We start from the raw sequence: 25,907 nt of genomic DNA, 5'->3' as shown, positions 1-25,907 counted from the left end.
ACCTTCTTGCTGTGAGGCAACAGCGCTAACCACTACACCACCGTGCCACCCATCTCATATTATTATTATTATTATTAGGGCCCGAGCACCTTTTGGTGCGAAGACCCTATTGTTTTTCAAAGTATTATTATTATTATTATTTTTATTATTTTTTTTCTGTCGCATTTGGCTTATTTTGAGGCATTTCCCATGCACAAAAACTCATGAAATTTGATACACACATCAGTCATTGTAACCACTTCTCAGCCACAGACGTTTGGCCCCGGGCATGGCCCAGGGACTTCATAACGCCCCCTAATTGAAACAAAACTCTTTAGAACTTATGGCTAGAATTTTACTCAGAACCCTTAGATCAGTACAAAAATGACATGAATCATGATAGTTGTCCTAGCAACAGACACACGCACGCACGCACACACACACACACACACAAAATAATAGTGACCTACCATCATTGTGCATTTTGTTGCAGACATATGAAAACTCTGCATGTACACACACACACACACACACACACACACACACACTGCAGACACAGGAAAGCTAAAATGACTTAAGATTACAGCTTGAGATAGAGATAAGGAGGAAACACATGTATACTTTTGTACATATATAAATGTACATTTTCACACCACGGAAACACACACACACACACACACACACACACACACACACACACACACACTTACAGTCTTTGTCTGTCTATCTCAAATCCGTCAAGCAGTCATGGCATTTGCAACATGCACATCACCTTTGAACATTTGATGAATATATGACAGTGACTGTTTTGTTGGGTGGCGGAATGTCCTGGGTTGCAGAACCACACGTGCGAGGGCCTGTCAAGGCCGCTAGCGGCTTTAATTATTATTATTGTTGTTGTTGTTGTTTATGAATACATTAATGGCATACATAAATAATATACTGTATTACTATACAACAGCAGCAGCAGCAACAACAACAATAATTAAGTGAACAAAAAACAAATAAATAAATAAATAAATAAACATAAATAAATAATATTTAATATACTGTGGTACTGTACAGCAGCCACAACAAAAGCACCAGCAACAACTTTCATCATCATCATCATCATCATTATTATTATTATTATTATAACCCCTTTTGGCGGCACGGTGGTGTAGTGGTTAGCGCTGTCGCCTCACAGCAAAAAGGTCCTGGGTTCGAGCCCCGGGGCCGGCGAAGGCCTTTCTGTGTGGAGTTTGCATGTTCTCCCCGTGTCCGCGTGGGTTTCCTCCGGGTGCTCCGGTTTCCCCCACAGTCCAAAGACATGCAGGTTAGGTTCACTGGTGACTCTAAATTGACCATAGGTGTGAATGCGAGTGTGAATGGTTGTCTGTGTCTATGTGTCAGCCCTGTGATGACCTGGCGACTTGTCCAGGGTGTACCCCGCCTTTCGCCCGTAGTCAGCTGGGATAGGCTCCAGCTTGCCTGCGACCCTGTAGAACAGGATAAAGCGGCTAGAGATAATGAGATGAGATGAGATCATCTATGGTGCATAATATTCTTAAAACATTCCGAGAATCTGGAGAAATCTCTGTATGCAAGAGACAAGGCTGAAAACTGACACTGGATGCCTGTGACCTTCACGCCCTCAGGAGACACTGCATTAAAAACAGACATGTGTCTGTTGTGGAAATCACTGTATGGACTCAGGAGCACTTCAGAAAACCATCATCTGTGTAAACAGTTCATTACTGCATCCACAAATGCAAGTTAAAACCAGATATCCAGAATCACCGAGCTCTTTTATGATGGACTGAGGCAAAGTGGAAAATTGTCCCGAGGTCTGACGAATCAAAAGTAGAAATTATTTTTAGAAATCATGGACACCACGTCCTCCAGGCTAAAGAGGAGAGGGACCATCTGGCTTCTTATCAGTAGCACAGTCCAAAAGCCAGCAGCTGTGATGGTTTGAGGGGGCATTAGTGCACATGACATGGGTAGCTTGTACATCTGGGAAGGCATCAATGTTGAATGATATATACATGTTTCAGAACAATATGCTGTCATCCAGATGATGTCTTTTTCAGGGAAGGCCCTGCTTATTTCAGCAAGACAATGACAAACTGCATTTTGCATGTCTTACTACTGCATTGCTCCATAGTAAAAGAGTCCAGGTGCTAAACTGGCCTGCCCGCAGTCCAGACCTGTCTCCCATTTAAAACATGCGGTGCATTATGAAGTGCAAAATATGACAAAGGAGACCCTGAACTGTTGAGCAACTGAAATCCTATCATCAGGCAAGAATGGGACAACATTTCTCTTTCAAAACTACAGCAATTGGTCTCCTCAGTTCCCAAACGTTTACAGAGGGTTTGGTACGCAACACAGTTGTAAACATGCAAACAAACAAACAAGAAAAAAAAACTTTTTTGAAACATGTTACTGGAATCAAATTCAAAATGAGTATATATTTTTCAAACAACAATAAAAATTTCTCAGTTTCAACATTTGATATGTTGTCTTTGTACTATTTTCAATTAAATATAGAGTTTCCATGATTTGCAAATCTTCACATCCTGTTTCTGTTTATATTTCACACAGCATCCAAACTTTTTGGATATGGGTTAATAATAATAATAATAATAATATTAACTTCTTTGGTGTATCGTCCTGTCCTGTAAACTGCCTTGTTTCAAACAGAAAGTATGAAATGATTACTGTACATGGATGTAGCCAGTTAAACAGAATGAAACAGCAACTGCTTTTGTTCCATTTTGTGGTTTATAGTGGAGACAAGGCTCTTGTAATCTCAGCATTCTAACACTTGGCCTTGTTACCTGCATGTAAGCTCGTGTTTGTCACGCCATTGCTTCATGCTGGGGCTTGCTTGCTGACCTCCTCTTTATTTCCCTGGCACTAAGCCTATTATAAAATCAATAAACAATTGTGCTTTTTTTCTCCTCTAAATCTTTTTTCTCCTCTGTACATCCTCTCTCTCTCTCTCTCTCTCTCTCTCTCTCTCTCAGGTAGCAGTACTGTGGCCTGTCTGTGATTGCAGACTTAATTTAAATAAGAAGCCGTTGCCTTGTTATGTCCTGTGTCAGTCATAATGCACATTCACAGAGTTTCGTAGAGACCTGAGGCCATGCCTGAGACCTGTTGTTTTAATAATCATAATACATCACTTATGGTATCCTCAAAAACTAATTTTTTAAAGCACAGAGTGTCTTTTTTTACCCATCTCTATTTAGGATAATACAGTTTAAAGCCTAGTTTAGTTGCCAGGATATTGGAAATCAGTGCAGAGCTGTTGAACATGACTATGCATGACTGTTGCTCGCTCTCTAACAGACTGTACGTATGCTCTTTGTCTTCCCATTTCACATCCCATCATGCCGCATGGGCACCCTGAGGCAAAGTTATGGAATGATCGAGGGCTTTTGAATTGTCACTTTCTCAAAATGTAATAACCTGTCTGATAAAAATCAACAAGCACTGACTTTGACAGCTGATTCGTACTTTGTGTATAAAAAATAATAATAAAAAAACCTGTTACGGATTTTAATTCCCGCTGTCAGTTTCAACTAAAGTCCCAAGTGCAGATGTAGTCATGACGGTGTTAACCTCTTTCATTTCTACATCTTGAAAGAACTTGAACAATAAAGAATAAATGAAAAAAAAAACCTGTGATATATTACAGTTGTGTTAATTTTCAGTGTCTCTTCCCCTGTCTCTTTTTTCTCTTTTTTATTTTTGTTTCCTCTCCTTCCTCTTATGTTCTTTTTTCCCTCTTCTTAGGTCTCGTTCGAGTGCTGGTAATTATGGGTAATCATAAACAGCGGCGCTCTTGCTAATGAGACTGTGTGGTATGTTGGGTTCATACGGAGCCTCCACTTAGTGTGGGTAGAAGAGAGGCTCTTTGTTCTGTTTGTGGTGGTCTCGCTTTTTTGCCAATTTGAAACGCTGCCTTTACAGTATGTTCTGTCTTTTTTTCTTTTACCCCCGGTTTATGCTACTGTACATAGCGATAGATGGCAGATTTCTCCAAGCTGTTGAGTCGGCTTTGCCACACTCACCCTTCATACGCCTGTTGCCTGCCATTTGGAGTTTGAAATCTCATTGGCTGGCCTCGCTTTGTAGGAGGTCACCGATTCTTGGTTATTTCCTTGATCGTTCCCTCAGGCTTTGGTGAAGCCTCCAAGGGTCATCTAGCTCATCTCTCATCCATTGGCAAGGCTACACATGCAGCAGCGCAGCTACAGAGTGGGCTTGAGTGTGTTGTGTTAGAAAGATGACAAATCTATCACTGTCATCAATGTGTCACACCAGAGTTCTTAGCATCCAAGTTGTAGAAATCTGCCCTAGTGACGATTACCGTGGAAACAAGGATTCTGACAGGGGAGGTTACAAAGGTCTGTTCGTTGAGCAGTAACACTCATCCTTCATACCATTCTCTCTTTTCAGGTTCTCTTCCTAGTTCATGGTCCAGAGACTTGTTTCTCACTCCAGAGCAAAAAAAGTGGAGCAGATGTGAGCCAGCTCTACACCTTTAGCTCTATTTGCTTGTCCCGTGTCAACCTCTCCACCAGAAGTCCCACTGTATTCAAGAGGAAAATCTCTCTCTCCCTCTCTCTCTCTCTGTCCGTCTCTCAGTTGCACTGCTGTTCCCATATTTCCACTGGGAGAAACACTGACCTCATTTGTGAGGACAATAACCCCCTTGACTTTGGGGATTAAGACATGAAACCTTTGTGGATTAATTAGGTTTGGAGTTGAATTCATTTTGCTACACTGGAATGTAACAAGAACGAAAGAGAGAGAGAAAGAAAGAAAAAAATATGGGTGAGCTGAAAGTTCACTCATTCCCAGTTCATAGTAAAATATTTTGATTTTACTTGGGATTTTTTTTTTTTTTTTTTAATTTCAATGTACTACATCACTGTAGCAGCAATGAATTTTTGTTTTAAATCTCACACCATGCCTGTTATAGTTCTTCACACATCGGCGGCAAGAAGTGGCAGCGCCGACAGCGCCACGGGAATCGCATTGTTTCAGTTGTCTTGGTAACAAAGCTTGGTGTTTGTTTGTATAAGATCTAGCGCAATTGCAATTTAGTCGGTTAACACCTATTGTTGTTGTTAATAGCATATGTTATTTGACTTAAACTTTCATGTGAAAAGAGCTGTTAGCGAGTGTGTTTACAAAATAGCAAACAGACTTAATTCACAGCAGAACAACGAACAACAGTGCAAAATCTTACAGCTGTGCTCTGTCTTCCTCTTTACATGCCCTAACTGAACGTGTGGGCATCATTAAGCTAACACTTTCGTAATTATTTAAGCACGCTGTATGAACTGTGCCTCCTATGATCATTCTATGTGTTTTCCCCTTATTTATTCAAATACACAGGAAAAAATAGTTAGCGTACTTACCGCTACTAAGTAGTATAATAATCTCAAATCAAATGTGGATAAAAACAGCCAGCTTTAAGAGTGAGTCGTAATCGTTCTCTATTATGATCAGGAAACATCACTTTTTCCTATTTTTGATGCGATGAGCAGTAAACCAGAAACAGCGATACAGGAGCTGAGGTGACGAGGTTAACCTCTCCCTAGCTCTTTAAATGTCACACGTGTCTCATATGGGAGCAAGTCGTATAGGGTTGCCATGTGAGGAAAGAGGGTTGCAATACTGATTTATAATAACTCTGTTTTTCTAACCATCTCTTATTCTCATGTCCATTTGAAATGAACCTAACCCTCTTTATGTTACTCTGATATTCTCTTATGGTATCCTGCATGACCCTGAGCATCTATTTTATAGCAATAGTGTTGTGTACAACTTTATATAGTATATAACTAGTATATATGGCTTGAAAAATAATGAAATGGAATGTTTCAACGTTAAAAAATACTATAAACAGTAGCAGTAAGCCATAATAAATGAAACAAAGTCAGTATTTGGTGTGCGATGACCCTTTGCTTTAAAATAAAATAAAAAAAAAGGTAGTCTCAGATACAGTGAGTGCAGTTTTATGCGGAAATGAGCTGTAGGTTTTATTGAGCGTCTTACAGAACCAGCCCAAGTTCTTCTGGACACTTTGACTGTCACACTCGCTTCTTAATTTTGCACCAAAACCCAGTAGCCTTCATTATGTTTTCTTTTTCAATCGGAAAAGTCCTCTCTTGTGTAATATGTTGCTCAGATACAAACTTTTTTTTCTGTAACATTTAATTTTGTGCTGGAAAAACAATGAACGTTTGGAACTCTAAAATGTTTTTGTACCGACCCGTTAATGCAGAAGTCAGAAAATAGAAATCTATAACAAAGTTTGTATGAAAAAAATAGGGGGCCTAAGACTTTTGCACAGTATGTACAGTGGTGCTTGAAAGTTAGTGAACCCTTTAGAATTTTCTATATTTCTGCATAAATATGACCTAAAACATCATCAGATTTTCACACAAGTCCTAAAAGTAGATATAGATATCCCAGTTAAACAAATGAGACAAAAATATTCTACTTCATCATTTATTTATTGAGGAAAATGACCCAATATTACATAACTGTGAGTGGCAAAAGTATATGAACCTTTGCTTTCAGTATCTGGTGTGACCCCCTTGTGCAGCAATAACTGCAACTAAATGTTTCTGGTAACTGTTGATCAGTCCTGCACACTGGCTTGGAAGAATTTTAGCCCATTCCTCCGTACAGAACAGCTTCAACTCTGGGATGTTGGTGAGTTTCCTCACATGAACTGCTTGCTTCAGGTCCTTCCACAACATTTCCATTGGATTAAGGTCAGGACTTTGACTTGGCCATTCCAAAACATTAACTTTATTCTTCTTTAACCATTCTTTGGTAGAACGACTTGTGTGCTGAGGGTCGTTGTCTTGCTGCATGACCCACCTTCTTTTGAGATTCGGTTCATGGACAGATGTCCTGATATTTTCCTTTAGAATTCGCTGGTATAATTCAGAATACATTGTTCCATCAATGATGGCAAGCCATCCTGGCCCAGATGCAGCAAAACAGGCCCAAACCATGATACTACCACCACCATGTTTCACAGATGGGATAAGGTTCTTATGCTGGAATGCAGTGTTTTCCTTTCTCCAAACATAGCGCTTATCATTTAAGCCAAAAAGTTCTATTTTGGTCTCATTCATCCACAAAGCATTTCTCCAATAGCCTTCTGGCTTGTCCACATGATCTTTAGCAAACTGCAGACGAGCAGCAATGTTCTTTTTGGAGAGCAGTGGCTTTCTCCTTGCAACCCTGCCATGCACACCATTGTTGTTCAGTGTTCTGCTGATGGTGGACTCATGAACATTAACATTAGACAATGTGAGAGAGGCCTTCAGTTGCTTAGAAGTTACCCTGGGGTCCTTTGTGACCTCGCTGACTATTACACGCCTTGCTCTTGGAGTGATCTTTGTTGGTCGACCACTCCTGGGGAGGGTAACAATGGTCTTGAATTTCCTCCATTTGTACACAATCTGTCTGACTGTGGATTGGTGGAGTCCAAACTCTTTAGAGATTGTTTTGTAACCTTTTCCAGCCTGATGAGCATCATCAACGCTTTTTCTGAGGTCCTCAGAAATCTCCTTTGTTCGTGCCATGATACACTTCCACAAACATGTGTTGTGAAGATCAGACTTTGATAGATCCCTGTTCTTTAAATAAAACAGGGTGCCCACTCACACCTGATTGTCATCCCATTGATTGAACACACCTGACTCTAATTTCACCTTCAAATTAACTGCTAATCCTAGAGGTTCACATACTTTTGCCACTCACAGATATGTAATATTGGCTCATTTTCCTCAATAAATAAATGACCAAGTATAATATTTTTGTCTCATTTTTTTAACTGGGTTCTCTTTATCTACTTTTAGGACTTGTGTGAAAATCTGATGATGTTTTAGGTCATATTTATGCAGAAATATAGAAAATTCTAAAGGGTTCACAAACTTTCAAGCACCACTGTATGTGTGTGTGTGTGTGTGTGTGTGTGTGTGTGTGTGTGTGTGTGTGTGTGTGTGTGTGTGTTTGTGTGTGAGAATATATCTCAGTCACTAACAATACAACTATATTGAAACAAATTGAACAAAAGAAATATGACCGGGACTAAAACAATTCATTTTTTACCAAGGCTTGTCAAGAACATTTTCATTTGTCAAATGATAAGGGCCATGTTTCCAAATAGTATTATAAAGTTATGATTGTAACTGAGAGAGAGATTTACCATTAAACAGTCATATTTGTGCTACAGGTACAGTGCTTTTGAGAAATGCAGCCCTGAATAAAACAAATACAAATTTTATTAAAGGTTATAAAAGAAATCAGAAATTCAGACATATTTTAAATTTGGAAACTCATAATTAGTATTGTTTCAAATAAAAAAAATGGGTCATTTTAATCCTAATAAAGTATTAGGTTTAACTTATTAAATTATTCTCCCTAAGGCCTGTTGTACTTTAAGATATTACTGAGAGAAAAAAAAAATCAGATGCAACTTTTTTTCTGAAGGCCCTGACATTTTGTTGATTATACCCAAGGGCCGTTATTGTAGAGATTTGGGTGTTTTAGCAGCAGGTCTATGAGAAGTTTTTGCTCTCTTCCCTGGAGGCATTAGATTTAGTGGGGGTTTAGTACTGCGGCTCAGCCCGCTCCCTTAACGTGGTTAAAACCATGGCTGAGCTCTGTGAGCCCCTCACTGGGGACAGAGTGCCTAAATGCCACCTCTCTCCTGGCTCTGGCTGCAGGTGAGGTGTAATCATGCTGCTGAAGCACTTCCCCCTGCCAGGAACAGGTATTTCCCATTAGACACAGGGTTGAGGATTCATGAAAGATCATCAGAGCTGCTTTCCTCATGGACCTCGATATAGCCCTTGCTTCACAAAAGAATTGGTTGGGATTTTACTTTTATAGTTCTGGGACTTGTCTTTTTTTTTTTTCCTCATACTTGTCATAAAGAATGCAGGAGAAGTGGGGATGAAAAAGGAACAACTTGAACTTTCAAGAGAGGAGAAAAAAGTTTGGAGGACGTTTCTGAATTATGTTTATGAGACACAAGCTGCTCACAGCCTGAACATGGCACCATGTCAATGAGGATCTATTTCGATAAAGTTTATTTTTACTCCCCACAAGGCTCGGCATGGTTAGGCATGAGAAAAAAAAAAAGTTGGTGTAGGCACAGATCTTAAGTCAACACATCCTGATTCCAAATGTCTTTGACAGATCTTGAACTGAAATCCTGTTACAGTACATGAATGATGTAGAATAGGACAGTGCACATCTCATCACGGTAATCCAACACAAGACACAGTAATGATTCATTGGCAAAAGGTTACCATGTGTCTTCTGAAACATTGAAACATTCGCTGTGGTGACGGAAACGTGCGCTAACAGTCAGATTTTTCTTATCTCATGCTTACTGTAGCGGTAAGTGGAGCATCTGACGGCTCACTGTGACGCTGCCTGGTGGACAGGTGAGATGGGCGAGCAAGCGACACTTTGGAGACGTGTGTTCACACCATGGCATCGTTCTCCATCTGCAAGCTTTCAGAAAATCCTCCTTCAGCTTGTCTCTGACACACACAAACACCACACACACACCACACACACACACGAGCAGCAGCACAGGAGAGTATTCATTGGTTACTGTTTCCAACTTTGAAAAATTAAGCAAAGATTCTTACTTATGTACTTTCAACCAAGTCCTGTAGCTAAATCTGCATTCAAGATGCTTGCTTCCTACGTTTATGATTCGAGTGTGCATTTTGGAAAAGGTTCTCCTTCCTGCCTTGCAGTGTCCTCGTTCTCAACTCGAGGTGATGTTGGTTAAACAGAGAGCAGCACTTTGAGTCAGCCTTAGGGAGTTTCTTTATTTTTTAATTTTTTTTTATTCCTCTTTAAATGCTTGGCATGCTTGGTGGGCTTTTTGGAGGGGCTTTGCCTAAACAGACGGTCTCCCACTGCAGTGAGTGGGTCGAGGTCCAGGGAGCCGCATGAGTTTCTCGAGACGCATCGCTGTCTCTCTGGAAACCAGTGCACTAGAAAGCGGCATCTTCCCCCCCCATGGCTCTTCCAGAGAATCTCGAAGCAATCTTTTCCTCCAACTCCCAAGTGTTGGTCCAACCCTGCCCAAGTCCCTGATAGAAATCGTCCATAAAGTCCTCAGTCAGCCCTCACACACACACACACACACACACACACACACACACACACACATATCAAATCCTAACGCATCACATTTATTTTATTTATTTCTCTAAATTCATTTCATTTAAATTAAAAGAACAGCAGAACATGATCTGCAAATCATCACTTTTATTACTGCCTTTGGATTTCTGTAGCTGTATGTAGCATATTTGCAATCTCATCAATATAACACACTTTAGTTTGTTATCTGGTCTGAGCAGATTACATTGTGCTTTTTGTCACCTTTCCATTTGACACCTTTTGTACTTGCTCACTTCTTACGGATGCATCGGAAACTGTCACAGATTTGTTTTTTCTACAAACCCCTCCCCATGCTCTCTCGCTTTCTACCCTTCGTAAATTAAATCCACATAACAGAGATCGATGGCTGCCTCCTAATCGTGTTAGACGTATTGTTTTAAAATACCAGCGCCCAGCTGGTGAATCCTGGTGCTCTTCTGTTTGTCTCTGTTTAAGAAATCAGACCTCTTTGGCTCCTACCTTCCTCTCTCTCTCTCTCTCTCTCTCTCTCTCTCTCTCTCTCTCTCTCTCTCTGTTTGGCCCCACACCCCACATCTTCCTCTCTTCCCCAATCTCTCTGTTTTCTAAGCCCAAGGTGTTGGCTTAAATACTAGGTGTCACATATCTGACCATATTTCAAGCAGGGAATGAAGCATGTATAAACCCCTTTCCCTTTAAAGGTCAGACATTAGCGCTGGTAAAAATTGATCTGTGGGTTTTATGAATTTAGCCCCTGTATTGGAGCTGCTTTGTAATGGGAAGATTCAGCGGGGGAAGCTTAACACAGCATTGTTTTGCTTTGACAACGCAGCCACGAGAGCCACTGCAGCTGTTCCCTCTGCTCACAATGGCAGATTAATTAACACAATCATGCGCTTCTGGCTGGCGCTCAACACGCAGGTCTGCTCTGGGATAGATAGGTAAATCCTATACATGCGTTTCCAGACAGAGCGTATTCTTGATGGGGTTCACAACTAGATATATATTTGCAATGTGACTGGTCAGCCTTTTGGAAAAAAAAAGAAAAAAAAAGACAAAAAAACATATAAATGGGTAAAGAACAGAGAGAGGGAGGAAAAAGAACTACAAATGAGGAGGAGAGGCCTAAGCTAATTGGTCCAAAGTATTTCTGGGAAGTGTTGTGTATTTCAGAAGAGCACTTCCTTTCTCTAACCACTCTTTTTTTCCCTTTCTCTATCTCACTCTCTCTTTCCTCCCTCTTGAGCTGCCAGGACCATTAGCTGGCTTTCCTAATTAAGATTCTGCTGGCCGATCCGTCTCTCTTTCTTAGTTAGTTCCCTGACATTTTAAACTGTCTATTATTCCAGCCAGCTTTCAGGTGCAATGCTGTGTAAATGGCAAGTCAAAAATTATGTATCTTTTTCATACAGTTATCCATCAAGGACTATTAGAGGGAGCGGTCTGAGCGCTTAAATCATTACCGAATGCTGTGATCTTTCCTGATTGATCTTATCTCTCACTTCCACTGTCATTCTATTACCACATTATACACCCATTTTTCCCTTTCCTTCCTTCTTTTTAAGTCTTCCTTCTCCCTTTGATTCAGCGCTACAAATCCTGAGTTGCGTTTTGAGCACATGTCGATATTGTAACCTTGCTACCTTTGCTTCTTGATATAATGATCACTTAACAGTCAAGAGTAAGGGAAGGAGGAAATTAGGGTGTCGGTGGAGGTAACAACAACAGCCAAGCAATTATGTTTCCCTCAGCCCAAACGTTCTGCCGTTAATGAAATCCCTTATCATGGTGGTGAGGAAAGGATGCAAGGACAGGTGTGAGAATCGCACACGGTTCATTTATCACTCCTGAAAATGAAAAAGAAAGGAGGAATATACAGACACGGAGGCAACAAGTGTGAGCGAGTTTCCACGTCTGTGATAATGTGTTTCTCCGGTACATGTTTTGCGCTTTGATTGGCAGCAAGGACTCATTCTATTTTCAGTTGTATAAATATAGGGCCTCGTCAGAAAGCCTTGCCACACACACACACACACTTCCAAGAAGACTTTGTGTGTGGAAAGGTGAAGTAGGGAAAGAAGACTGATAGACAGTCTGAGAGAGAGAGAGAGAGATGAAGGACTGTCAAGTGAGTGTCTATCTGACAAGCCATGGTAACTCTTTGCCATGGACGGAATTTTTCTGAAGTATTTACCTTGATGAAAGATGCCTGCACTTTTCCTCCCCGCATCAAAAACTCCATCATTGCGATTCACAGTGCAACTTGCATTAGCAGGGGCAGCGGCCGGGAGACAGACAGAGAGAGAGAGAGAGAGAGAGAGAGAAGAGAGAGAGCATGTAGGGCCCTTTAATGACGCTAATGCTGTGTGAGACTTTGGCTCCTGCTAAAGGAAGCTATCTGATTGGAAACAGCTCTGGGAGTCTGGGAGGTTGGCCCTGGCTCGTTTCATTTAATGACCCATTTCCTTTGCTCGTGCCACAAGCAGTTAACAGCAGTCAAGGTGCCCAGAGGTTCACCGCAGTGTAAGAGCACGCCAGGCCCTGGGCGAAGCAGGGGGGTCGGAGACAGCAGACATGTACGGGCGATGGGGTATCACAGGTGCATGATCAGCTGACCTGGGAAAATAATTTCTTTTTTTTGAGTGTAGATGCCAGTTTGATCTGTGTTGCGGTGAATTAAATTTGCAGCGGCTACATTTATATTTTCAATCAAATAGAAAAGTCCACTAGACAGCTCTACTACTACAATTTACTACCGCTAGAGTAAGACTCTTGATTAAAAATCATGTCCATGATTACAGCTTTTAAAATTATTCTTAGATAATGTAAGTTATCCAGTGACCGAAGAGAGAAAGATAGAGAGTTGGTTATGACACATGTGACCTTCGCCTGCTGCTCCTCAGCCCTCAGGATCAGCCGTAATGGAATCAGCCAAAACTTGAGCTCACACACACTTATCGAGCTAATGATCAGTTATTAATATTCACAATCTCTGGCCTTGATGTCCCTGCATGGGTATAGACGAGAGGCAATTATGTCACGATCATCCCTTCCAATGCCGCCTAGTGAGGATATTTATAAATATATAAGAGATAGATCTTAGCGTGCTGAGCTATTGCCCTCTTAGTGTAGATATACAGATTCAGATTAATTTGTAATTAGTCTTGAGATGTTGAGGCTGTGTAGATAAAGGATTCAACTTGCGTGCTCTGTTCCATAAATGCTGATCATTTAGAATGAACAAATGCTGGGTGTCTGATAAAAATAGCTTCGGCCAGAATTATTTTGTTCGCCCGACAAATTCCGACACATATGTCTGTATGCGCTGGCAACAGCAAGGCCGGTGGTAAATGAGTTTTGAAATAAACTGTTATTGTTTAGTTGTAAACATTTCGCCGCATCGGATCCATATAATGGAATCTCGGATCGTGCTTAAGTGTCAGCATGTTGGTGGTATTGTACAAACACAGTCCTTTACAGAGCGACAGAGGGAGAGGAGGAGAGAAGGAGAGAAAGAGAGCAAGGAAGGGAGGGAGTAAAGAAAGGGAAAAAAAATGAGACAATAGGGCAGAAGTCAGACCCTTCTCTATGTAAAAATGTGATTTAATTTTCAATATCCTGTTATACAATGCTTTTCACCAGGCTTAGGTTCACGTTAATTTGCTCCAAATGTCAGATATCTCCACTCAGATAAAATAGACGATGAGAAATAAAGACACAAGGCTGCCTTTTCTGGCCTGTGGAATCATCAGAATAGTTTTTAGTCATATTAAGATTGGGGGGGGGGTGGTCTATTAATAGTTGAGTCATCTGTGCTGCAATGTTCAGAAATGGCAAATTGTTAGATCCCCAATGGTGATTATTACTCTCTGTCAATGACCTTCATAACAAATTAACATTCTGGCTGTGGAGGAAATACGGTAGGAGCGGGCTCTCTTCACAGACATGTGTTAGGGGTGACGCACGGCAAACTGGAAGGAATGGAAGCTGTGGGAGGAGGAGTGGTGGAAAGAGAAAGGTTGCGATAGAGAGGGGTTGAGCTACAACACACATAAATCATCACACTGATCTATTTTTTAGCTACGAGTGAGAAAGAGTGATCATGTATAAATGTGACATACACTATAGATGTGTTTTGTTTCAGTAGCAAAATTGAATGAACCTGCATTTCACACATACACAAACACACACGTGCTTGCTTTCACACGCGTGATTATGTAGCTGTTATCAGCTTTCGCACCGTGCGCTTCATTTTATTATCAATCATCACCGTTTTCAGAAATCCGCCTACCAGGCTGTTCTTAGCTACTTTACTCCTCGTCTACATTTCGCAAAACTTTCATTAGACACTTCACTCAGATTAATGTGGGTTAAATAAATGATGTCTAATATAGAGGATAAGGAAAAGAGGCAGTGTCGAGACAGGCTTATATCCCAGCCTGACTCTGAGCTGCTCATACCGCTGTGTTTGGCATGATAAATCGTTTTATTTCATTTTCTGAGGCACTGGACAAGCGCATATATGAGTAAAACAGCGGACGTCCTTGGCTGTAAAATTTATGGGCCCCATGGCTCAAGGGGAAAAAAAAAACCAGACACATACTAGATTTGCTGTAAGAAAAGCGATTTTAAGGCCACATATTAAAGGCTTGGAGGTTGTTACATTTTTTAAGGTGTTCATCAGATCAGTGTTACAGAAACAGTCTGTCTTGGTGTCTGGTTTTATAATTCTATTGTGCATCAGGTCATAACCCTTATGGTAATTTTCTCCAAGTACCACTGCATTCTTTTAATTCGCATTAAAGCAATGAAAGGAGAGGAGTGATGCTTTTTGAAAGCTAATGGCTTTACAGTGAAGGTAATGGATTCAGAAGGGTGCTGTAGCTGTGCCTTGGACATGGATCTGTAAGTCAGCTTTATGATTGCCTGTTGTACTTGTTGATTTGGCCAGCTAGAAAAATGAATAGGAAATCAATGTCAGGCGAGAATGTGTGTTTTTTTTTTTTGTCGACTCTTTAAAGAGTTTTAAAGGCACAGTAGCAGATGAGTCTGCTGTTCTATTTGTGTCATTTTAATGTTTATTAATATCGCTGTGGCCACGGATATGTACATAAGAAATGTAGCTTCTAATTTAGTAGAATTAAATCAGGAAGCCGATTTGCACGACTGATCCATAGAAATCATGTCGTCTCTATGCAGACCGAATCTATTCAGGCTTCACTAATGATAAACACTTCCTTCCTGCCAAAACCGTCAACACTCAATGAATATTTACCACTATTAAGAGCAGCCGGCCCTAGTGAAGCACAGCTCCTTATGAGATGCCCGCCCTCAGGGCCCGCTTGTGCCCACTCGTACCTAGGACGGTTCCTGATCTTGCGAAGCCCCTGGGTTCCTGCATTGGGCCAGAGGTAGTCTCCTGTTCCTCCCCTCTGTGCTTCATGCTTTGATCACCTTGCAGAATAATACAGTTAGTGAGACCTGACTGCCTCCTCAGCTTTTCACTTTTTTTTCCCCAGGACTTGTTTATTACTTTATTTTTTCTTTCCTTTTTCTTTTTTTTCCGTAAATTTGCTGCTCTTTGAAGCCTGAAAGCAACTCGAGAGGAGAAAACAAAGATGGGCGCGTGCCAGCCGGAAAGTTATGGCACCATTCCTGTTCCCCCAGCTCGGCAGAGGCTTCGCCTTTAAAGAGGGAGAGGCGCACCTTCTGTCACTAGCAGAGGGAGGGAGGGTGCACAGGAGAGAGAGAGAGAGAGAGAGAGAGAGAAGGAGAGAGAGGAAAGGAGGGGGTCCTCCATGGTCAGGAGCACTGTCAATGTGGCTCATTTGCACGGTTCTGCTACTTTCACCTCGCTGACCTCCTGAGACAATGTCATGTTGTTGTGCTGGTGTGTGGCTCATGCTGCTTGGACGGGGTGTGTTATGAAGACCTTGAGACATAGTGGTCAGGTTTTCAGCATAAGCAAGTAATTTCTGACTGCAGCGCAAAAGAGATAACAATTCATATCGAAGCATGGTGTTTTATGTGTCCTATTAAACTGCATCGAAAGCAGTGTTATTGATAGAGTGAATTCAGTCAAGCTTGTAAAGGCATGAATGATTTCTAATTCCTAGCAATCGAAGGCAGAATGCTTGAAGCTTAATTTCACCTGACCCCCTCCACTAGCAGGCAGAACAAATGTGCTCTAAAAAAGAGAAATGTGCTGTTCTGTTCAGCGAGCAGAAAAAGGACAGTCTTCCCTCCTCCTTTTATAATCCCACTTTCGCTCAGCCCGTCGCTAATAAATATAAATGTTTGTGATTAGCATCGCGGCGGCACAGGTGCATGTTTGTTGCGAGGGGAGGCATGTTCATTAATTTTCGGCGATGAAAAGTGCACTGCGCCATAAACGCACAGTCCAAAAAACGCATCGGCTGATAAATGAATGCACAGATTGTTAATGTACCATTGTATGGTTGAGCCTCACCGAGCTTTAAAAAAAAAAAATTGGCCTTCTTGCCAAATCAGTGCTAGCTGCAAGTAGCATGTGCAGCAGAGCCCTTATTTAAAGTCAGATTATATGTTGTAGAGCATTACAACTTTCTCTCTCTCTCTCTCTGTCTGTGTGTTAATGTCTATGTTTCTATTTAGACATAGGATAAGAATTATATAGACAGCTGAGCGTTTCCCTGCTGTGACCCCACTACCATGTGTTGAGTAATTAGTTTTTTAGGCTGATGTGCCATAGAGCAGTGTGCATGGTCCATGTGTATGGCATTTGGTGCCCGGATCATGCCGATTTGGCCATGAGTGTTATATTATACCCTAGAATTAAGCTGTCAAAATGATGTTGCACATACCCATGAGATTTAATCTGCAGTGAACACAAATAAACATCCTGATTTGATATTCTCCATAATTTCTGCCCATCAGGTCTATTTTTTTTTTTTTAAGAATCATCACATCATGTGAATCGGTGTTTAATGGCATACCTAGCACATAAAAACATGTCTGTTTTTTCAGGGCAAAACTGTTCATGACTAAAATGAAGCATTTTTTAAAATATGCTTGTGCTTGGAGCAAGAAAACACGACTCTCCTGCAGACAAAGAAAAGAAAATCTGCTGAAAATGGGTTGTTTTTCAGTCGCTGCGAAAATGTTTTATTAGGGGACCGCTGAACACCTGCCTTAAAATGTCGTTTCAACATCTCCCGAATGCCATTTTGCTTAATTGACTTGGAAATGGCCCAAATGTATTGCTGAATGCAGTCTAATTAATATTAATAATAAATGCCATTATTAACATCAAAGAACATCTGGTGCCCCTGTTTACCCACATGCCTTATATGTAACACATTTTGCGGCTGTTTCATCTCACAAACAGAGCAGGGATAAACACTTTTTTGAATTTAGGCTGTTTTTTATGATTTAAATTCTCATTATGTTTTATGAATTTATTTCCTCATTGACACTCTGGTCAGGGTTTGGTTTGCTCCTTTCACGGCCAGTGCTGGCAATGCGACTGCAGTGCTTTTTCTGGGCAAAAGACTTCGTTGTTGTGATACCAATGAAACATTTGCTGGCATACATCTAAAAAAATAAAATCTGCCTAAGCTGGGATCCATGCCGTGAGACTGCATTAGGAACTTCGGCCACCATAAATCAGCGAGCGAAATAACTTTAATCTAAAATTTCATTAAGTAGTCCTTGTCAGGTAGTAAAAGTAAGAGATAATGCAGTGGTATTTAATGATAATTGGTGTTTGGTTAATAAATTCTGCGAATTCCGATTACTTTTCAAGCAGCAGCTAGATTGCTAGCCTCAGCAGTGTAACTAAACCTCAAATTGATTAACTCGCCTGAACCAGCCCGTTCACAAAGATGGCACCGGTCCAAATCAAAAAAGAGCGTGTAGTGCGCGCATCAGCCGGATGGTGTTGTGTTGCTCCGGCGTAAGGAAATCAACTCCCCCCGGGTGCATTTTTAAAAGCCTAATGCCTTTCAAATGATGTCATCACATTTACCTCTCTCTCTCTCTCTCTCTCTCTCTCTCTCTGTGTATCTGTCTCTGTCTTAATTTTTTTTTTCTGTAACATTTTCTCTTCCTGCCTTACATAGGCTGCTGTAAGAGAGGGGTCAATGACTTTGACTGAGACACGTGACACATTATTGTAATGGAGATAAGAGACATCTTGTGTTTTTATGATTGCGTTTTTTTTTTATTTCCGGAAAGTGATATGAGAGCAATCAAAACCACATGACAACCTGATTCGGTGTGGCGAGTGTGATTGGGAAAGTACCATTAAGAGAGAGAGGGGGGCCTTTTGTTTTTGTTGTCTTTCTTTTCATTAATGGGAACAGGGTGTGGTCCATCTGGAGGGACTCCAGAGGATGCACACACACACACACACACACACACACACACACACACACACACACACACACACATACACACACACACACACACTGATGCAAATCCACATACAGCCCATATCCTCTCTTACAGTAAACACATACACACCCTGGTGGTAGCTGATGAGTAGCTTGAGTGTGTATGTGTGTGAGACATGAGACAGACAGCAGGGTGAGTGACTGATACTCCTCCTCCTCCCAGATGGCTCATGCCACTGGCCCTTGGTCTGATCCCAGCTCTTTGTTTCAGTTTGCTGTAGTGCATTAATGCAGGCCCAGTACTGAGCTGAATACACACTTCACACCTCATCACTGTCCAGATATCCCATTTGTAAAGAACAATACCACTTCTATAAGGCTAAACAGTTACTTATCAACTCCACCAAAGTTAGCAGCACATACCGGTATCATAACCACTCAGTTCTATTTCATTCTCATCAAGTTTCACGCAAACAACTTAATCATATATTATAAATCATTCATTTACATTTCCCCCAAGTACAATTGATTACATTGACAGTAAACGTCTCTAAAGCACAGTGCAAAATAAGCTTCTTGTGGTTCAGCATCTACAAAACCCACCCTTGAGACTTATTGTTTGTACATATTAGCAATTTAAAATATGAAGCCTATACTTGGCTTGTGACAATCATTTTAATATTGTGTGTCTCTTACCGATTTTTTCCCCTTTTGCATAAAAAGAGGATGTGAAATGGAAAATCAATACAGAGAAAATAGTTATAGGTGGGGGGTTATCGGGAAGCTGTGTGTTCCAGACACCCTGGGCAGAAAGATGGAGCGTAATATATGGGGTGACCTTCAAATGTCATAAATGTGTTGTGCAATAAACTGTCAATATTTGTGGTTATACGGCGCAGGATGAATTTTACAGTAATTGGAACGGCCATATTAAAAGCTGGGAAGCAGTCAGCTGATTAAAGACACCGCTGTTGGGCCGCTTGGATGTGTGTGTGTGTGTGTGTGTGTGTGCCTGTGTGTGTTGTGCAGTTTCTTTTAAGCCCATTTTAAATGAGTAAGGGAAAGTTTTTACTCAATTGTAGGGTTTTTAGTATATTTGTATGTTTGTGAATTGTCCTCCCTTCCTGTATCTTCCCAAAAAAGGCCTGTCACTAAAGCTAATTTATCAGGATACAAACTCAAACTAGGTCAGCGTAGGTGTTTGTATCATTGTGTGTATGTTTGGGTCAAAAAATGGGGCACGCAGTACAATGTAATGTGTGTAGGCAAAGCGAGGGAAGCAAATCACCGGCACGTGATCAGTCACAAGAGTGGAAGAGAATGCTGACTTCACCCTTTCTCTTTTAACTTCTTAAATCTACTTTGATTTTTAAAAAGGGATGGAAAGAATATAAAGAAATGGAAAGATTACTGGAAAAAGAAAAAAAGATTTCATGGAACGGTTGCCTAAGTGGGTTGCTCCATTTAGACCGTTTCCTTCCTCACATATATATCATATCAGGTAGCGCAGCGTAAAACTGGCCTTTTAAACTTTACTTTACTTCCATTAGTACTTTTGTAGTTCAAGTTACAACATGAAAACTGCAGCAGAAACACAAGTTTATGATTAGGAGTTATGCTACATTGTTTTATGTGGCTGGTCAGCTACAAAATCTGCCCTTTGCATGGATGGAGATGTCACAAGAGCATGAACTTGTGATCTAATGCTGCATAATAATTAAAGCATATGTGCAAATATATGTGCTAATACCTCAGCATAATGTACCATTCCAACATCCATGTCTCTTGTAATAACTCACTTCAGTATGGTTAATTATCTCCGAACTGGGGCTTGTTGGTCTTGACACGTTTAGAGTATTGTAGTGACAGCAGCTCAATCAGAATGAGGCCTTCGTTATCACCCTCTCCTATCAGCCACACCGCCAACGTCACCTGTCAAAACCAGGGCGCAACACGAAGGCACAGACCAACTGCTGACATAGCTGTTTCCTTTCCTGTATTGTTCGTTTTGACACAATCCGCCATATGCTACCCAGTAAAGATGATGATAGGAGGGATAAAATGGAAGAATTGGAGTGTGTACGTGGGGAGGGCGTCAGGACGACGTCTCTAAAGCAACCTGAAAAGCTTCTGAACTGTCAGCGTTCTGTCAGACCGAGGAGAGTGCGGCAGGGAAAAAAGAGTGGCGCGCGTGAACCCATTGATGTGTTTGACTTTGTGTGGTGTTAGCAGATTTGTGTGGTAAAAAGGCTGAAAGGAGAACGAAAGAGGGGAAAAAAATGAACAAGTGGAAGAAAAGCAGAGTGGCATGTGGCTGGTTTGAAGTGAAACTGAATACTCACTGAATTACATCTCTCTCGGTGTTTTTCTCTCTCTTTCTCGCTCTGACTCTCTCAGATGTTGGGGATGAGATGGCGAAGGCACCAGGAGCAGTTCCTCCTCCTGCTACCCCGCACCGAGAGAGGAGTGTGGGATCCGCCATGAAAGACTGCCCCTACTGTGGCAAGTCCTTCCGCACTTCCCATCATCTGAAGGTCCACCTGAGAATACATACGGGTAAGAAAAGACAGAGTCTAAATACTGAACAAATACTGAACCCTTCAGTGCGCCAAGTTCTTGTATTGTAGAACTCAGGGGTGGAAAATACTTTAGTAATTGTACTTAATTACTGTATTTAAGTATTTTTGGAGTTACACACTGTAAACTTTACTTGAGTGTTATGGAAACTGAACATTCATGCTTAATTACATTTCCAAGGGGGGAAAAACAACTTTGGACTCCTTACATTTTTATTTAAAGCTTTAAAATACTCATTATAAATGTCAATGGCCTCTTTTTCCATCATCCAGCCAATGACTGTGCGCTATACTATACTATACTATACTATACTATACTATACTATACTATACTATACTATACTATACAGTGCCTTGAAAAAGTATTCATACCCCTTGAACTTTTTCACATTTTTCCACCTTACAACCACAAACTTAAAAGTTTTTTATTGAGATTTTATGTGATAGACCAACACAGAGTAGCACATAATTGTGAAGTGAAACCAAAATGATAAATGGTCTTCAAAATTTTAAACAAATAAAAATCTAAAAAATGTGATGTGCATTAGTATTCAGCCCACCTGCGTCAATACTTTGTAGAGACACCTTCTGCTGCAATTACAGCTGCAAGTCTTTTGTGGTATGTCTCTACCAGCTTTGCACATCTAGACACTGAAATTTTTGCCTATTCTTCTTTGCAAAATAGCTCAAGCTCAGCCAGATTGGATGGAGAGACGTCTGTGAACAGCAATTTTCAAGTCTTGCCACAGATGCTCAATGGGATTTAGGTCTAGACTTTGACTGGCCCATTCTAACACATGACTATTCTTTGATCTAAACCATTCCATTGTAGCTCTGGCTGTATGTTTAGGGTCATTGTCTTGCTGGAAGGTGAATCTCCTTCCCAGTCTCAAGTCTCTTGCAGCCTCCAACAGGTTTTCTTCCAGGATTGCCCTGTATTTAGCTCCATCCATCTTCCCATCAACTCTGACCAGCTTCCCTGTCCCTGCTGAAGAAAAGCATCCCCATAGCATGATGCTGCCACCACCATGTTTCACAGTGGGGATGGTGTGTGCAGGGTGATGAGCAGTGTTAGTTTTCCGCCACACATAGCGCTTTGCATTTAGGCCAAAAAGTTCAACTTTGGTCTCATCTGACCAAAGCATCTTCTTCCACATGTTTGCTGTGTCCCCTACATGGCTTCTTATGCCTATCTTTCAACAATGGCTTTCTTCTTGCCACTCTTCCAAAAAGGCCAGATTTGTGGAGTGTACGACTTATAGTAGTCCTGTGCACAGATTCTCCCACCTGAGCTGTGGATTTCTGCAGCTCCTCCAGAGTGATCATGGGCCTCTTGGCTGCTTCTCTGACCAGTGCTCTCCTTGCTTGCTCTGTCAGTTTAGGTGGACAGCCATGTCTTGGTAGGTTTACAGTTGTGCCATACTTTTTCCATTTTTGAATGATGGATTGAACCATGCTTCTTGAGATGTTCAGAGCTTGGGATATTTTTTATAACCTAACCCTGCTTTAAACTTCTCCAGAACTTTATTCCCGACCTGTTTGGTGAGTTCTTTGGTCTTCATGATGCTGTTTGTTCTTCAGTGTTCTCTAACAAACCACTGAGGCCTTCACAGAACAAGTGTATTTATGATGAGAATAAATTACACACAGTAGGACTCTATTAACTAATTAGATGACTTCTGAAGGCAATTGATTGCACTGGATTGTATTTAGAGGTATCAGAGTACAGGGGGCTGAATACTAATGCACACCACATTTTTCAGATTTTTATTTGTTTAAAATTTTGAAGACCATTTATCATTTTCATTTCACTTCACAATTATGTGCTACTCTGTGTTGGTCTATCACATAAAATCTCAATAAAAAACTTTTAAGTTTGTGGTTGTAAGGTGGAAAAATGTGAAAAAGTTCAAGGGGTATGAATACTTTTGCAAGGCACTGTACTATACTATACTATACTATACTATACTATACTATACTATACTATACTATACTATGGTGGTGCTTGAAAGTTTGTGAATGTTCTATATTTCTGTATAAATATGACCTAAAACATTATCAGATTTTCACACAAGTCCTAAAAGTAGATACAGTAAAGAGAACCCAGCTAAACAGATGAGACAAACATATTATACTTGGTCATTTATTTATTGAGGAAAATGATCAAATATTACATATCTGTGAGTGGCAAAAATATGTGAACCTTTGCTTTCAGTATCTGGCATGACCCCCTTGTGCAGCAATAACTGCAACTAAACGTTTCCGGTAACTGTTGATCAGTTCTGCACACCAAATGGAGGAATTTTAGCCCATTCCTCTGTACACAACAGCTTCAACTCTGGAATGTTGGTGGGTTTCCTCACATGAACTGCTCGCTTCAGGTCCTTCCACAACATTTCCATTGGATTAAGGTCAGGACTTTGACTTGGCCATTCCAAAATGTTAACTTTATTCTTCTTTAACCATTCTTTGGTAGAACGACTTGTGTGCTTCGGGTCATTGTCTTGCTGCATGACCCACCTTCTCTTGAGATTCAGTTCATGGACAGATGTCCTGACATTTTCCTTTAGAATTCACTGGTATAATTCAGAATTCATCGTTCCATCAATGATGGCAAGCCATCCTGGCCCAAATGCAGCAAAACAGGCCCAAACCATGACACTACCACCACCATGTTTCACAGATGGGATAAGGTTCTTATGCTGGAATGCAGTGTTTTCCTTTCTCCAAACATAGCGCTTATCATTTAAGCCAAAAAGTTCTATTTTGGTCTAATTCATCCACAAAACATTTTTCCAGTAGCCTTCTGGCTTGTCCACATGATCTTTAGCAAACTGCAGACGAGCAGCAATGTTCTTTTTGGAGAGCAGTGGCTTTCTCCTTGCAACCGTGACATGCACACCATTATTGTTCAGTGTTCTTCTGATGGTGGACTCATGAACATTAACATTAGCCAATGTGAGAGAGGCCTTCAGTTGCTTAGAAGTTACCCTAGGGTCCTTTGTGACCTTGCCAACTATTACACGCCTTGCTTTTGGAGTGATCTTTGTTGGTCGACCACTCCTGGGGAGGGTAACAATGGTCTTGAATTTCCTCCATTTGTACACAATCTGTCTGACTGTGGATTGGTGGAGTCCAAACTCTTTAGAGATGGTTTTGTAACCTTTTCCAGCCTGATGAGCATCAACAACGCTTTTTCTGAAGTTCTCAGAAATCTCCTTTGTTCATGCCATGATACACTTCCATAAACATGGATTGTGAAGATCAGACTTTGATGGATCCCTGTTCTTTAAATAAAACAGGGTGTCCACTCACACCTGATTGTCATCCCACTGATTGAAAACACCTGACTCTAATTTCACTTTCAAATTAACTGCTAATCCTAGAGGTTCACATACTTTTGCCACTCACAGATATGTAATATTGGATCATTTTCCTCAATAAATAAATGACCAAATATAATATTTTTGTCTCGTTTGCTTAGCTGGGTTCTCTTTATCTACTTTTAGGACTTGTGTGAAAATCTGATGATGTTTTAGGTCATATTTATGCAGAAATATAAAGGGTTCACAAACTTTCAAGCACCACTGTATACTATACTATACTATACTATACTATACTATACTATACTATACTATATGACACTATACGATACTATACTATACTATACGATACTGTAGATCACTATACTACACTATACTATACGATACTATAATATACAATGCTGCACAGGGCGGCACGGTGGTGTAGTGGTTAGCGCTGTTGCCTCACAGCAAGAAGGTCCAGGTTCGAGCCCCATGGCCAGCGAGGGCCATTCTGTGCGGAGTTTGCATGTTCTCCCCGTGTCTGTGTGGGTTTCCTCCGGGTGCTCCGGTTTCCCCCACAGTCCAAAGACATGCAGGTTAGGTTAACTGGTGACTCTAAATTGACCGTAGGTGTGAATGTGAGTGTGAATGGTTGTCTGTGTCTATGTGTCAGCCCTGTGATGACCTGGCGACTTGTCCAGGGTGTACCCCGCCTTTCGCCCGTAGTCAGCTGGGATAGGCTCCAGCTTGCCTGCGACCCTGTAGAACAGGATAAAGTGGCTAGAGATAATGAGATGAGATGAGATTATACTATACCATGCTACATGATCTACTGTACATAACACATTTTATTTGCATTTTATTTCCATTTCATTTTAAAGCAAAACAATCAAATTTAGCAGTGTAGGAAAAAAAGCCCAATAATACTATTATACTTAAAGCTAGACAGCCTTTCGATTTCATAACATCGGTGAAATTTAGTTCCCTCAGAAATGTGGTCATTGTGATACATGTTTATTTCTGTAATATCTCAGAAAATATCAGGACATTCTGTGGCTGGGAAGTTCTTTACATGTAATTTGAGGGGATTCCATAGCAAATAATATGCATGAAATCACGCGCTTCACACTGTCAAGCAGACAGAGGAAGTCCGTGTGCGCATGGGCAGGTTTACCTTTGACCGTGCACTGACAGGTACATCATTCTCTCACTAAACGAGCAGCTGATCACATCGAGGTAAACAACATTTGTATCAAAGCTTCCATTCACAATTTTAAGACAGAAAATCTAACTTCTTTTCTTCTCACGCTCTATTACTGTAGTCGGTCTTCGATGTTTCTTTTGCACACTTGCGTCCTCCATTTTGCTCTTCTGTTTCAGATTTCTATCCCACAATGCTTTGCACAAAACGGGAAAAGCCCATCATGTGAGATATCTCATCTCATTATCTCTAGCCGCTTTATCCTGTTCTACAGGGTCGCAGGCAA

At 40.9% G+C, this 25,907-nt stretch overlaps 1 protein-coding gene across 5 annotated transcripts in view; it reads left to right on the top strand.

Annotated features, from left to right (window-relative positions):
* The window catches only part of znf536 (zinc finger protein 536), a 226,766-nt gene that overhangs the window by 135,433 nt on the left and 65,426 nt on the right, over nt 1-25,907 (top strand). For all 5 annotated transcript variants that reach the window (XM_060911712.1, XM_060911710.1, XM_060911713.1 and 2 more), the window contains one exon: nt 20,937-21,095. In XM_060911712.1, coding sequence (XP_060767695.1) covers nt 20,937-21,095 — 159 coding nt within the window. The remainder of the gene's footprint in view (nt 1-20,936; nt 21,096-25,907) is intronic.

The sequence above is a fragment of the Neoarius graeffei genome, chromosome 27 (assembly GCF_027579695.1).
Source record: "Neoarius graeffei isolate fNeoGra1 chromosome 27, fNeoGra1.pri, whole genome shotgun sequence".
Taxonomy (NCBI): Eukaryota; Metazoa; Chordata; class Actinopteri; order Siluriformes; family Ariidae; genus Neoarius; species Neoarius graeffei.
Note: the sequence above shows the minus strand (reverse complement) of the source record. Positions and strands in the feature narration are given on the sequence as shown.